The 13,635-nt window shown below is 39.2% G+C and overlaps 1 protein-coding gene across 1 annotated transcript; it reads right to left on the bottom strand.

The window, feature by feature from the left end:
- Window positions 1–205: 205 nt before the first annotated feature.
- LOC103718986 (probable fructokinase-1) lies at window positions 206–12,720 on the bottom strand. Its single transcript, XM_008808024.3, has 5 exons — window positions 12,349–12,720; window positions 7,656–7,903; window positions 7,224–7,515; window positions 1,183–1,335; window positions 206–923 (listed from the first exon to the last, which is right to left on the bottom strand). Exons 1-5 carry the CDS (start codon window positions 12,700–12,702, stop codon window positions 537–539), a joined length of 1,434 nt encoding a protein of 477 aa, XP_008806246.2. The 5' UTR covers window positions 12,703–12,720; the 3' UTR covers window positions 206–536.
- Window positions 12,721–13,635: the final 915 nt, after the last annotated feature.

Below are 13,635 nucleotides of genomic sequence, written 5' to 3'. Positions count from 1 at the left end.
GCACATCGGGACTTGAAAGCAGTTACACAGGCTAATTTCACAAAGGCAGCATGCAGGGCTAGTTGCTTGAAGAGGAAACATTACCCGTCGGGAGACAAATATGCATACGAAGCTTGGAACCAGGGAGCTTAAAAGAAGACTGTGACAGACTAAGGGAATCAAATGAAGCAGGGCAAAATTAGTTTATTGAAACAAAAATAAATTGTAGAGAGAGGTTAAACAATAAAGCCATAATGCTCAACTGCTTTCAACAAAATGCATTATAATGGTTTAGTGTGATCCTGTTGATCAAACTGATGAGAGGAATGTTTTCAAGTGAGCATCAATACAAGTACGAATACTATAGAACATAACCTGGATGTTCTTTGAGCCAAGCAAGGTTAATAGCTCTTGCTTGAAACTCAACTTTGTGCAGGGCCTCCTTCAAGTCATCAAGAACACCTACAGGCAGAAAATTGAAATAGAACCTGAACATCAGAAATGACTATATCAACACCAGTTTCTTCCAACGGGTTTTGTTCACTCAATTTTCGGTATCAAGAATGCATTATGCTTCTTTTATATACTCCCTCAAATTTTGATAGAAGTTCAGAGACTACACTATATATAGGATAACGAACAAGACAGCCACTGCATCCGTTTATAGATGCTCTGGAAAGAAGTCTAACTTCTTTTGTCTCCAAATTTCCCTCAATTAACTCATTCCACAATTCATCATTCTCGTTGAGATCTGCTTGCCTCAGAAGTTCTAAAACTTTGTCCAAGCGAGCGACATTTCGACCGGCTCCACAACCAGTAGCAGTTGCTGCACCCACAGCATTTGCAAGTGCTAAACTATTGACTGCAGGCAGGTCATGAAGGAAACCAAAAGCTATAGCAGCTGTAAAACTGTCTCCGCACCCAACAGTGTCAACGACATTCACCTGAGAAGAATTCAGGATCAAATGAAAGCTTTTAGAAGCAGTAGACATGTTTGATATGTATAAGCAGAATGTGCTCAGAGGGAGAACATATATAGAGGGCATACAATAGAACCGATCCCAATCATTTTTCAGCATAAAGTAGATTAATAGATTTAAGACCCAGAGGCCAGGGATTTTCACTGAAGAAAGGCAGACGAAGTTTTTATTTATTGTTCTACCACTAGCACAAGGAGAGGTCTAAAATTAGTTACAATGGTACCTTAAATGCAGGAGCACATGAAATAATGGACTGGGTAATCAGAATTGATCCCTTTGAACCCATTTTGATTATGACCCATTTTGTGCGCACTCCTTTTCTGATCAATTCTAGACCTGCCCGAATTGGATTTGTGATCCCGGTCAAAGATTCAGCCTGTACATCATCATATCAGCAGCAGGGAATGGAAAAGAAAGAAAATACAATTCTTGCAAATTAACAATGATAGGCAATAAGAAAAATCATGTTAAAACCACAACTTTAGATCTTGAACAGTGAATGCTGATCGTGTATATCAAGCATTACATTTTACATGACTGCAGAAAAAGAAAAAAAGAAAAAAAGAAAAAAAAAAGAATCAGATAGATGAGGCATCCACCGTGGCCAAGAGAAGTTTACCAAATAATGGTTCTAATATTTTGATCTCTTCCCCTAGCCGATGCCCTTCTTGGAGGACTTACAAGGAAAAAACAGAAGCTGTACCTGACCATTGATTTCAAGCTAATCTCAATAACCACATGCAGAACATAATAAAAGATGTCTGAATGTCTTAAAAACTCTATGCTAAGACAGCTTGTCATATGCCAGAATGAAGCACCCCTAGTCGGCTGCAACTGTAACTTGAATCAAGTATACAACCTTGATAAATCAGGAGCTTGCTTTTGTTTCCAGTGATGTCCATACTAGAGACTGGTGCGTGCTCACTACCATGCTTTCCAATTTGTACTGGATCCTTGTCAGATTTCAGAGACACATCTCTGTGTTAACCATTCAGCAGGTAATCAGCCCACAGAAGGCACCTTGGAATCTGATGTCACCCCAACTCGATCACAAAAGGGAAAGATTACAAAAGTCACCCACAGATGCTCCATCTAAAGTGTCGCTTAACCATGAGTTTCGCATCATCTTGCATGCACTTCACTGGGTGTGCCAAAACATGCCTGGCATTGCTCATTGCTCTTTTGGTCACTCTTCAAATAAAATCTATTAGGCCAAGGCGAATCTCAATTCCACTTCACTTAGCTGGTTGATTGTCCATCTTCACCATTTTTATCACAACCAAAATAATTGACATGATTCACTTAGGTTTAAGTATGTCTTTGTGGCCTTTATATAAGAACACTGGATTATTGAGGTTTTCCTGTCATTTTGTGCTCCTTAGACCAATCTTCAAGAAGCAGTGCAACTTGATGATAAGATGTGCTCCAATTTCCTTCTAATCGCATACTTCTTTTTTACTTTCTCCTTGGAGATAAAAAAAAACCAAATTATACATCTCTGAAGCTCAAAGACAATGTTCTGCCATATCATTATGCAAGAACAAGTTAAAATCAACTCTATGTTGCAGGAAAAGCTTCCTCAAACTTGTACTAACCCAAACCTCAGGGCAGTCAAATTAGTGAGCTGCTCATATTGGTTAGAAAGCCCAATAGCAACTCATACAACAAGTATATGAGCATACCTTAAGCTGTATTTTTAAGCTCAAGATGTTAATGAGCTAAACACAAGCTGTGCACAGCTCACTCAGCTTGTGTTCGGCTTGGTAAAGCTCATATTAAAAAAACAAATACATTAATTATTATCAATTCGTACTTTTTACTGTTTGTCTATATATACACATATATCATTCGTATTTACTTATTTAGATAGCGGAATAGGGGTGCTATTGGATTGGGTCGGGTCTCGGTTTCACAAAAACCAGATACATACCTGTTGGGTTGTGGGTTAACTTTTTTGTCCATTCCCAGTCCACTGAAGAATCCATTAATTTCTGGGTTCAGGTACTGAAAATGTGCACAACGTTTGGGCCAGAGCAGGATCCAGTCCGGCTACCCATAGGTTTCAAACCTTATATAACTACTCATGCTTTGCAAAGTGTATAAATGAAAAATCCAATACATGCTAAAAAATTAAATCATGAACAACAAGCACTGGATGATTAACTATATAACAATGATTTGATTAAAGAATTGAAAAGGTGCACTTTATGAGTCAAGTATAAACACAAAATGTCTTCTAACATGTCATTACTTTTTAATCTTTCTATCCCTCTAGTTATGGAAGAAAGTTTCATATTCTAAGAGTTTAGAAATTGAAAGATACATAAATAAATCTAATATTATGTATGTATGTATGGATATGCATGCATGTATATATGTATGTAATAAACCGGGTAATTATGAGGGTAAATGTCGAGTTTGGTCAAGTTGGGTTTAAAAATCTCAAACACATACCTGATCCAAAAGTTTCAATGGACGACTTTGGACCACAAAACAAACTCATACATCATGGGTTTCAGGTCAGGTCCAAGTCAGGTATTGGGTTTGTGGGTTGCAGTGACAAGCCTATGAACTTAGCTCAGCCATGATATCTAATTGATAGGACCAATACACATGATGAACGAGTTCTCCCCTCTTTATTGACCTCATTGCTCTATCTTCTATCCTAGATGGTTTCCTAATCCCGCCTTGGTGGAAGTTGCCATCACCATGGTTACCAAAATCACTCAACATGTACGCAAATTGCCAACTGGTTCATTTTGAATGATTTGTGAGATTATCTATTTAGATTTAGTGAATGGGATGATTTGTTTTGTTTAAAGGTACGAAGCATGCTATGTTCACCTAGAACAAAATAGTAATAGAGTCCCAATCTAATGGTGCATGTTGGCCACTGGATCACACTAGAACTTTAATCATGTACATCGCATACCGCTTCACAAGTTTTTGGATTCTAGTAAAACCCCAATTTAAGGTAAAATGCATTAGCTTAGAAAAACTGGGGATTAATAATGACTACTCCACTGGGGCTTATTGAGATCTTCATATCCCAAATCCAAATACTTCACTATTGAGGAGGCTAGGGTGAGTGGAATTTTGGATGGAGACAATAGGACATGGGTTTTCCTCAAAACATAAGGAACATGGGACGATGGGAGAAGAATTCCTAAAGTCTCTAAAACTAGAATAACAAACCATAGAAATCCTATGCAATAATTGAATGGTGTGTACACTTTAATTCTCATGTATTATTTATTTTCAACATCAGTTAGAGGATCGTAAATTTCTCATTTAGATTTTGCAATCGAATTTCAACATGCATCAATTGGAATGAATTCTTTTAATCTAACCCCCATTTAATTGCGATTGTTGGTAGGTAGCAAATTTCGAACTGCAATCCCAAAACAAAGCAAACCAACAAATGAGGCAAAGCCATTAAAGGCGCAAGGCACACTGAGGTCCCAAGATCTCTTAGAGCCAAGCACAATGTACAAAGCAAGGCACCTTCTTGGTGAAGTATGGTGCAATATGTATATCTATATACATATATGAATGCATATACATACATATGTATATTACACATATATGAATTTATTAATGTATGATTTTTGTTAAAGATATTTTTATTGTCAAACATGTTCAACATCATGAATTTATTACATGTACTAACATGCATATTGATACATATATACACATATATAAGATGTAAATCCACAAAAACAGATATGCATATGTATCTACACATACATGTAAACTTGCATATTATATCCATGGATACATAATATAAATATATATGCATGTATGTACATGATATATACATACACACACAAACATACATATATAGACATATGCTATAAATGCATAATGTTACAAATATTTGGCAATAAAAAATAACACAGCCACCAAAATGGACATAGAAAGACACAAAACACCCACACCAATGGTTATTACCAAATGCAACACAAAACACACCTTCAAACATCCCCAATCATACATACATACACCCACTCAGACAATCATAAAGGCATTCCTGTTTTAAACTTTAGTGCCGCAGCTAGGAGCACATATGGTGCACTTCTTTTGTGTGCCTAGATGAAGTAGCCTCGCTTTGAGGCAGGCAAGGCGCTGAGGTTTTGCCTAGGTGCACTCGCACCTAGCAGCTTCAGTAGGCCTTGATAACACTATAATCAGGCAACATAGTGATAGACATGACAACCCATTGCCAATTGCCATCACTGAACATTTTTTGCCTCTCCTAAAGCCTAACCAAACCTCAGTCTCACTAGCCTGCCGAAGCTACGTTTATCCCATTACCCATTAACCCTAATTCCTCCTTTGCCCACCCACCCATAATCTCAAGCACCTAGTTGCATGTGACCCTTTCTCCTCTCCTGTAGCAAGACCTCAAGGCTCAATGCACAACCACTGCCACCTCTATCTATCACTCATTGCTAACACTCCTCAACTCCCCTAAGCTAGAGGTCTTCGACTACCACCTTTTCGAACGTCCTTCCTTTCTCTGCTTCTACTATTCTACCTGTCACTTTAGCCTTAACTACTTGCACTAACCAATTACATGTTAAGCGATTGGTATTACACTTGGGTATGGGTCTACAAGAAGAGATTCGAAAAAATTGGAAGGATTCGAAATTCAGCATTCACAAGGCACACGTACCTGTATCCAAGTAACATAGCCCTACCCTCAAGTTTGTGACATTAAGCCTAATTGAGCTGATCTTGAGCTAGCCTGATGTTAGATAAGTCATGCTTGAGCTAAGTTTTTCTAGCTCATGGCATGCTCAAGCTAAGATTGGGTTGGCAATGATTACTAAGTTACCATGCTGAGCTTAAGCTAGTCATAGCCAACTCAATCTTGGCTTATTTACAATACCCCTATGGGAATCATATTAGAATGTTTGATTTCTATATAGCATTCTTGATGCAATGTTATGACTAAGTTACGATATTTTTATTCATCCTCTCATATGGGGGATTCCAACTCTCAAACTATTTAATGAAGAAAACCATGTTATGCCATTCAACATGATCCTCAATCATACTAGCAATTATTTTTGCATTTGCCTACACTTGAAATCAATAATCAAGGTTGAAGTTTGAGAGGAAGTAGATTAACCCATAAAAATCTCATGCAAGAGAACTGGGTTCTTCCAAATTTAAAATCTCATGCAAGACCAAGATGTAAGAGTTGAATGTTGAAGTCAAAAGAAAAATTCTGGTACCCTGCACTCGCACTTGGGTCACATTTAAAATCTCATGCATCTTGACTTGAAATATGTGGCTTTGTGAGTTCATCCAATGCCAACAAAGCAGTTTTGTGGCAAGAAAAAAGCAAGCTTCAAAATAAGGATATGATTTTACAAACTTGCAACTGTTTGAAGATTTTTTTTCTATTATTTATTTAACATGATAAAAGAATCCCATTTTTAGTTGGCGCACTTTTCTTGTTTAAGCAAGAAGTAGCTAAGTTGATTGTATTTATCAGAAATGAGAGTGGCCATGGAGGTGCAGAAAATGGATATTTGTAAGAGTGATGATGTCCATCGTCACAATATTATGATGTTACTAGAATCTTGCATGTGCATTACATTTGGAAGGAAAAAACAATGAGATGGGGTGGGAGTGGAGAGGATGTGGAGTGTTACAGAGATGACAATTAGATGGGAGTCCAGAAGAGTCACTCAGGAGAATGTTCTTAGAAAATAAAGAACAAAAAGCAAAATCTAGTTGCTTGAAAGGCCAATATTAGGGAAAAGAATTTAAAAATGAAGTCTTATAATAGGAGTCTGGATACAAAGGGTATTTGGGTTGCAAAAGAAAAATCCAGTCATTGGAAGCTTCTGCCATTAAAACAGTAAAGATAATATTAGAGAGATGTCCTGTTTTACTATCTGCAAGTAGTTTTTGTTCACTCCCACTTTACCATTTCTAGGATCAAGGCACCCTCCTCCAGCACTCAATTTTCATCTTTCCTGCTACCTAGACATGAAACTATGTCTAAACATTGAAGATGAAGTTTGAACATGTGAAACACATGCATCTAGTTTTATTGCCTTTGTGAAAAGATGAACAATTAGCTGGGTTATATAGTGCAAATTATCAGAACAGATTGAAAAATATGAAAATAACAAAAGAAAAAGATAGTACTCAAAAGTAAGTACTGAATCAACAAGAAAGTTAACCAATATGAACTAAATTGGCATTTCAAGTTCAATAACTGATTTTTTTTTTGGAAAAAAAAAGTACCTCGTCTGAAGTTAAAAGGAGAACATCGCTAAGCCTCAGAAACAGATTGAGTGCCCTTTGCTCTTCGGGCGTGCCATGATGAAGGCTTCTTCCACGTGGACCAGGATCAAAGAACACTGCTGTCCCAGCATCAATAGCACAATTAAGGGCAGAGATGATCACATTGGGCAAAAGTTCATCAAATGCATAACCATTGCAGAAAAGGATCTTTGATTGCTGAATAGCCATCTTAACTTGTCCTGGTAGCTTACTTATCCAATTAAATGCAGGCTCGTCACTAAAGTCAGCACGGCTGATATCACAGACAGACACTAGTAAAAAAGCATTTCATTTGTAAAGAAACATAAAATTTTCAAAGGGCATGAAGTAGCAATTTCATGCATATATTTTCCCAAATAAGTGGATAAAACTATGCACCCAAAACAAATGTACCTGCAAAATCCATGCTTTTGAAATGGATCCACAAGAACCCAGCAAAGTAGTGTTTCATAAAAGGAGTTATGAACAGTAGCTTCTGTATTCTCATTCATTCCAACAATGCTAATGCACTCATCCTGAAGCACATCGAGAAGGAAATGCCCATATATCTCATCCCCTACATGACCAAGGGTAGCAACATGAAGCCCCAGCCTTGCTGCAGCTATCGCCAAGTTGCAGTTACCGCCAGCTTCCCAATATTTCTACACATGGAATAGAAAGAAAGATAAATTCCAGGCACCTCCATAATGATTGACCAACACAGCCTTCCAAGATAAGGAAAGAGAAGGTTCTTGCACAATCATAAAGTGCATATTGCTTCTGAGAGTTAAATTACAAATGCTTTAAAACATTATCTATTTTATTTTCTCAGGATGCAAAGGTTATCTATTTTATTTTCGCAGGATGCAAAGGCCTGAGAACATTGATTATAGGTTGATTACACAGGTCTATGCTAAGGCAAGGTGATGGTCCTGCATCCCTCTCCAGAAAAAAACATGCAGGCAATTCTCCCTTCCTCAAAGAAGGCTCTCTTTTCAATAGTACACAACTACACATCATGTTTTTGTTATTAAGGCCTTAAGAATTGTTTGTGGAAGGTCTGCGTCAAGAATGGCCTATTTATACAGATTTTCATTGTACATAATGTAAGAATAAATATAAAAATACTCTGATAGCATACTTATGGATAAGCCATTAACATACAGACATACAGTGATACCGGCATACGGGCAGGCTTTTTTTGAAGGCCTTCAGAATTGTCACTTGAAGGTGTGCATCAAGAATGGCCTGTTTATACAGATTTTCATTATATATAATGCAAGAGAGAAAATTAAAAATATTCCAGTGACATACTTATGAGTGAACCATTAACATACGTGCACATACAGGCATACAGGCAGGCAGAGAGCCAGCCAGCCAGCCAGCCCGTTAAAGATATTCTATAAAAAATACTAACGGATGCCCGTTTGCCTTGTTCTCTGAACATATTTACTGCAGCAATATATCTTGTTTTGTGATCACAGACATCAAACAATTGATTTAATATGAACTGTTACCTGACTGTAAGAGGTAGCCCTGGTACTGCTCTTGAGATGTACTAAGCATAGTTGCCGGTAAAGAAAATAAATTCAAGAAACAACACCAAAAGAGGAACTTGGAAAGCAGCTCAGAAAGACATTAAAGCATGAAAAAAGAAACAATTAGGAGGGGAAACTCTCAAGTTTATAAGTGCCAGAACATGCTGTACAGTGCCCAGCAACATGTATTATGCAGCACTAACACCCAAATAGGTACTTGTTGGCATGTCTAGTTATTTTGTAAATTATCAGTTTGTTTTAAGCATGGAATGGACATGCTGGTTAGTAGCCAGCAACACTTAAATCAATGGTAATTTGTAAAAAGCAATAAAAAATTAGAGACAAGCAAAAGGAAACCACTGAGGAAAAACTCTAGTGCTATCCTTGTGGATTCTTGTATCCAGTGTAGTTAATTAAATATTTTACAATTTCAATCTGATCAGTTATCCATTTGCAAGTGATAAATTAACTCCTTTAGCTAATAACCATTCATCTAGCATGCTCATGAAACAAAGGTGGTAAAAACCTACTTGAGATCAAGTGTGTGTGTTTGTGTTTGCATTTCATAAAACCCTCTTTGTATAAAGATCTTGGACATAGTAAAGCAAATGATACAGTCTTTCTTCTGCAAGGAAGAAGCTTCTTCCTTCCTTCTCATAGACTTCTTCAACCAGCAAAATAGAGAAACAACAAAGAACTAGAAGCTCAAAGGTGATCTATTTGAAAATGAATGGAGACAATGACATGAAAATAAGGGAGGCTACTGCCTTACATGAACTAGTTGCGAAAGCAGCGAGCGCAGTAAACAGAGCGAGCGTTCCGGATTTAGGTCTTTTACTAGTTAGTCCTGGTAAAGTCCCCAGACGGCGTATTTTTTTGGCAAGCATCAACCAAATATCTCCACCTTCCCACCCACGGTTGCCGAACCGGCCAGTTCGAGGCGTGCCGAACAGTCCGGTTCCGCATACCATGGGTGGCTTGGGACATGCCGAACCGGACCAATCAAAAATAGGCATAGTTCAAGTTTTTAAAACAATATGGGACCTGGGTTCGTTTAAACCCCTCTCTCCCCCCTTGGTTTGCATAAATTCGTCTTAGTTCGATTAAATCATGGTTTTCTTAAATCCCCCCGCTCGCATTCTCAATTTGATTCCTACCCCATCCCACATAGAGGTTCAAGAGGGCCCCGCCTCCTAGTCGCAAACAGTGCTCTCCCCAGATGGTCGGAGAGCGCCCCCCCCCCAATTAAGTTCCTCCCCTCTCTCTCTCTTTCTTGCATGCACTCACTCACCCTAAGGGTTAGGGTTAGGATTTCATTCTAAACCTCCGCCTTGTCTTCCTCCCTCTCTCTTCCTCTTCTCCCTCTCCAACTCTTCTTATGTTGGTATGTCCTATAATGGTATGGTATGGATCCACACCATGGTCACCAACTAGTAACCCCTATAGTACTGGCTCGGTGAACCTTGTTCCCACCAACCCTACTTTCTAGGGGTCTGGTCCACTATATCACTCTTTGGCTTTTTCTCTTTTAGTTATCTGTTGGAAGTAGGGGTTGCAATGAACCAAGTTAGGTAAAGTATTGAGTCTATATAGGCTAGGTGACCTCTTCTTTTTATTTTTTCTTATATTTTTCTCATTTCTGTTTTTCATTATTATCCATTTAAGCCGCACCTAAGAGTAACTAAGACCAGTTTTTCTCCATGACTTAGGCATAGGTCTTGTGAAATGTTATCGCAAACCCCTGCTTATGCATTTAAGCTATTATTTACACGGCTATGTAACATTTAAGCATTTTATGTGGTACCTACTTGAGAATTTAGTTTCTTAAACATCCGCTTAAATGCTTAAGTGGTCATTTTATTAGCTTAACTAACTTAATTGCAATGTGAAATTCTTTATAGGATTTACTCTTACTTTTAATCATTAAAACAACATATTCTATAGAATATCCAGCATGGTCTAAAGTTCTCCACTTTTAGTGTGTATCCTTTCAAGAGGATGTATAATCTTGACCATGGTATGCTGAACCGGTGGCCGGTTCAGCATGTACCAGACTGGTCCAGTCCCTAACCGTCTAGATCAAGCGTGAAAAACAGTTCCGGCTCCATTGCGTACCAGTACGAACCAGATACCGTATTGTATCAGTGCAAACCGGACCGGTTCGCACCAGTACGCGCGCCGCTCACTGTTCCCCGTGCCCGCGCACTGAGAACCACGCGGGCGCGTGCTCCTGCGGCAGAGCGATTCGGAACCAGTACAAACCGGTCCAAACTGGTATCGTAATGGTCTGGTAGATGACTGGTATGCTTATCGGTACCGGTACGACATACCTTGATTTTGACTATATTTCAAGATGAGAGAAAAATGATCTTTTTTTGTACATGCTTCCAATCTTATCTGTTCATGATAAGAAAGCAATGGTATTTATCTTTGATAAATAAAATTTTGGTAGTTTTATACCTACCAATAGTTGTATTCATTAGCTTAAATTTATAGTTGATGACACGACTACACTCATATTAATTAATAAATAAATTTCAAGTAAGCAGTCATTTATTTAATAATTCATTAGCTTTAACTATTATATAAATATCTCATTCTCAATATTCTATATTCTTCAATTGTTTAGCTATTTAGTCATTCATTTAAATGCATAAAGCCAACTAAATACCTAATAATTGAAGAGTATGTAACAAATATGTAATTGTTTTAAGCCATAAATAAGGGCGGATTGGCACTACTAGGTTGGCCCTACCTAATAACTTGGATAAACTGTGGCAAGCTTACATTAATAGTTGGGGACAATTAACTCAAATAAGATTACATTTTATGGTTGATCATTAATTTAGAGGTCGGGGTGAAACACTTGAGAGCTTACAACAATGGTTTAAAACAGAAATGATCATGAAAAAAGATACATCATAGGACTAATGGAAAAGAACTAATCGGACCAAAACCTGATCATTTGCCACTTATTAAGCATTTTTTTCAGTTCAAACATAGATCATACACCCAAATGCCACCATCATATAGTCAACTCATTCCCAGTACATTACGTCAAGGATTTAGGAAAAATGATTTACAAGGTTATGTCCAAACAAAAACATTTCATCAGCATTGGCTGTTTTCATGATTTTGCAAGCAACTTTGTTGGTCTGCACCAGAGTTATTCTAAAAATACTAAAAAGCTGATTAAAAACAAAGACAAATATAATAAAAAAGGAAATTTTAACATTAGGCTAGTCAAAAAGGGATGATAGCCATTATTATTTTATAATAAAACATATTGACTGGAGGCATAGATATGGAAAATAAAAATTCAACTATAACGATTGGGAATCACAACTTCAGAAGCAGTAAGGGGAAAGAAGCCGAAATGTCATTCACCATTTTTCACCAATTTTTTAACCAGCAGCTCTACACTACATCAAATTCAGCTTCTATTGATGATCCAAAAACCCAAGTTAACAGAATAGGAACGATCAAGATTCACAGTCAAACTACCGAGCAAAGTAACACAAATAGTAGAAAAAAGACTAAACCCCTAAGACAACTCGGTTCTTGCCAACCTTATCGGGAGGAGAAGCCGCCAATTGCTCCATGTAAGCCCGCCGCTCGTCGGGCGGCGTCGGCGGCAAGCTCGGGACTCCAAGCACGATATCCACGCACAGATTCCCCAGCGTGGCCAAATCTACACCCTTCGGAGCTCCTCCTCTCCTGGCCCCATCTCCGGCCCCCGCTCCAAGACACCTGAATCCCCCCTTTCCGGCGGCGATACGGGTACCGCCGCGGTTCTTCACGGCGGGGAGCGGCGGCAGGCGATCGGACCTCCGCCGCGGGAGCTGAAAGAGCGCCATGTAGTCGAGGGGGGACGGTGGTTTGTGCCTCGAGGAGACGGGCGGGTTTAGGGTTCTCAGCGCCATGGACGCGGGTGGGGGGATTTGCCGCGGGGGGGGGGGGGGGGGGGGCGCTTCCAAAGCCCACTCGTGTAGCAGCCCCCTCTGGAGCCCCCTTCCACAAGAAAATGTTCGATACAGATCCCCCTTCCACAAGAGAATATTCGATACAGATAGCAGGTTTTCGCGTGCCTTCCCCAACCCGTAGGCTCACCCCACTGGGCTCACTACCTCACGTGTGGATACGTCACTACAGCGCCATCTTGGTATAAGTGGAAGGAAAGCATAATCGACGCCCACACGTTTCGAACCTGGACAACTTGGATGGAATTATCACATCCTTATCACTAGGCTACCATCTTGGTTTGCAAAGAATTTAACTTTAGATCAAGTGAATTTTGCAAATCATTAAAAATAATAATAATAAAAAGGGGAGGGGGCGGGGGTACGCTGGTTTTCACAGCGATAGCGTCAGTCGAATACGTTTGCTCTACTCTAAAAGAGAGAGCCGATGTCTAAATCGCTATGCCCGTGTCCTCCCTCGCGAACTTGGCGAACATCTTACGAACCCAGTGATGCAGGCCGCCATCGTTGCCAATTCTAGCTTGTCACTCGCCATAAGGTCAAGCCACCAAAGCTCATAATCCCACAAATTATAGTTCCTCCAAGCTTCAAAGATGAGATCTTGGAGGGATTTCAAGATGCCATTTTAGAGAGATATATAAAGGAGGACAACGTTGTCATCGAGGTTTGCAAGGGGGAAGGTGAGGCAAGAGCTATAAGCAATGCTGGTGTGGAAGGCAATGGTGACTTGGGTGACCTAGATGATGACAGCATGGACGATGAGGTTGTGGACGTAGTGCCAGTGAAGTGGCAAGCAAAGTCGAGGTTTAGAGAGGGGATCGAAGGATGGCTAGAATATTGGAGGAGGAGACACGGGTGGAGAAGAGGAACTAGAGG

Source organism: Phoenix dactylifera, unplaced genomic scaffold, assembly GCF_009389715.1.
Source record: "Phoenix dactylifera cultivar Barhee BC4 unplaced genomic scaffold, palm_55x_up_171113_PBpolish2nd_filt_p 000342F, whole genome shotgun sequence".
In the NCBI taxonomy this organism is placed as follows: domain Eukaryota; kingdom Viridiplantae; phylum Streptophyta; class Magnoliopsida; order Arecales; family Arecaceae; genus Phoenix; species Phoenix dactylifera.
The sequence above is the reverse complement of the archived record's forward strand: the minus strand, read 5'-3'. Positions and strand labels throughout refer to the sequence as shown.

Excerpts from the sequence above, each read along its gene's own strand:
- LOC103718986 (XM_008808024.3), bottom strand. The coding sequence starts at position 12,702 with ATGGCGCTGAGAACCCTAAACCCGCCCGTCTCCTCGAGGCACAAACCA. Across the intron at positions 7,904-12,348 it reads CGGCTTCTCCTCCCGATAAG|AAATATTGGGAAGCTGGCGG; the intron begins GTTGGCAAGAAC and ends TTCCATGTGTAG. Across the intron at positions 1,336-7,223 it reads TCCTTTTAACTTCAGACGAG|GCTGAATCTTTGACCGGGAT; the intron begins GTACTTTTTTTT and ends GATGATGTACAG.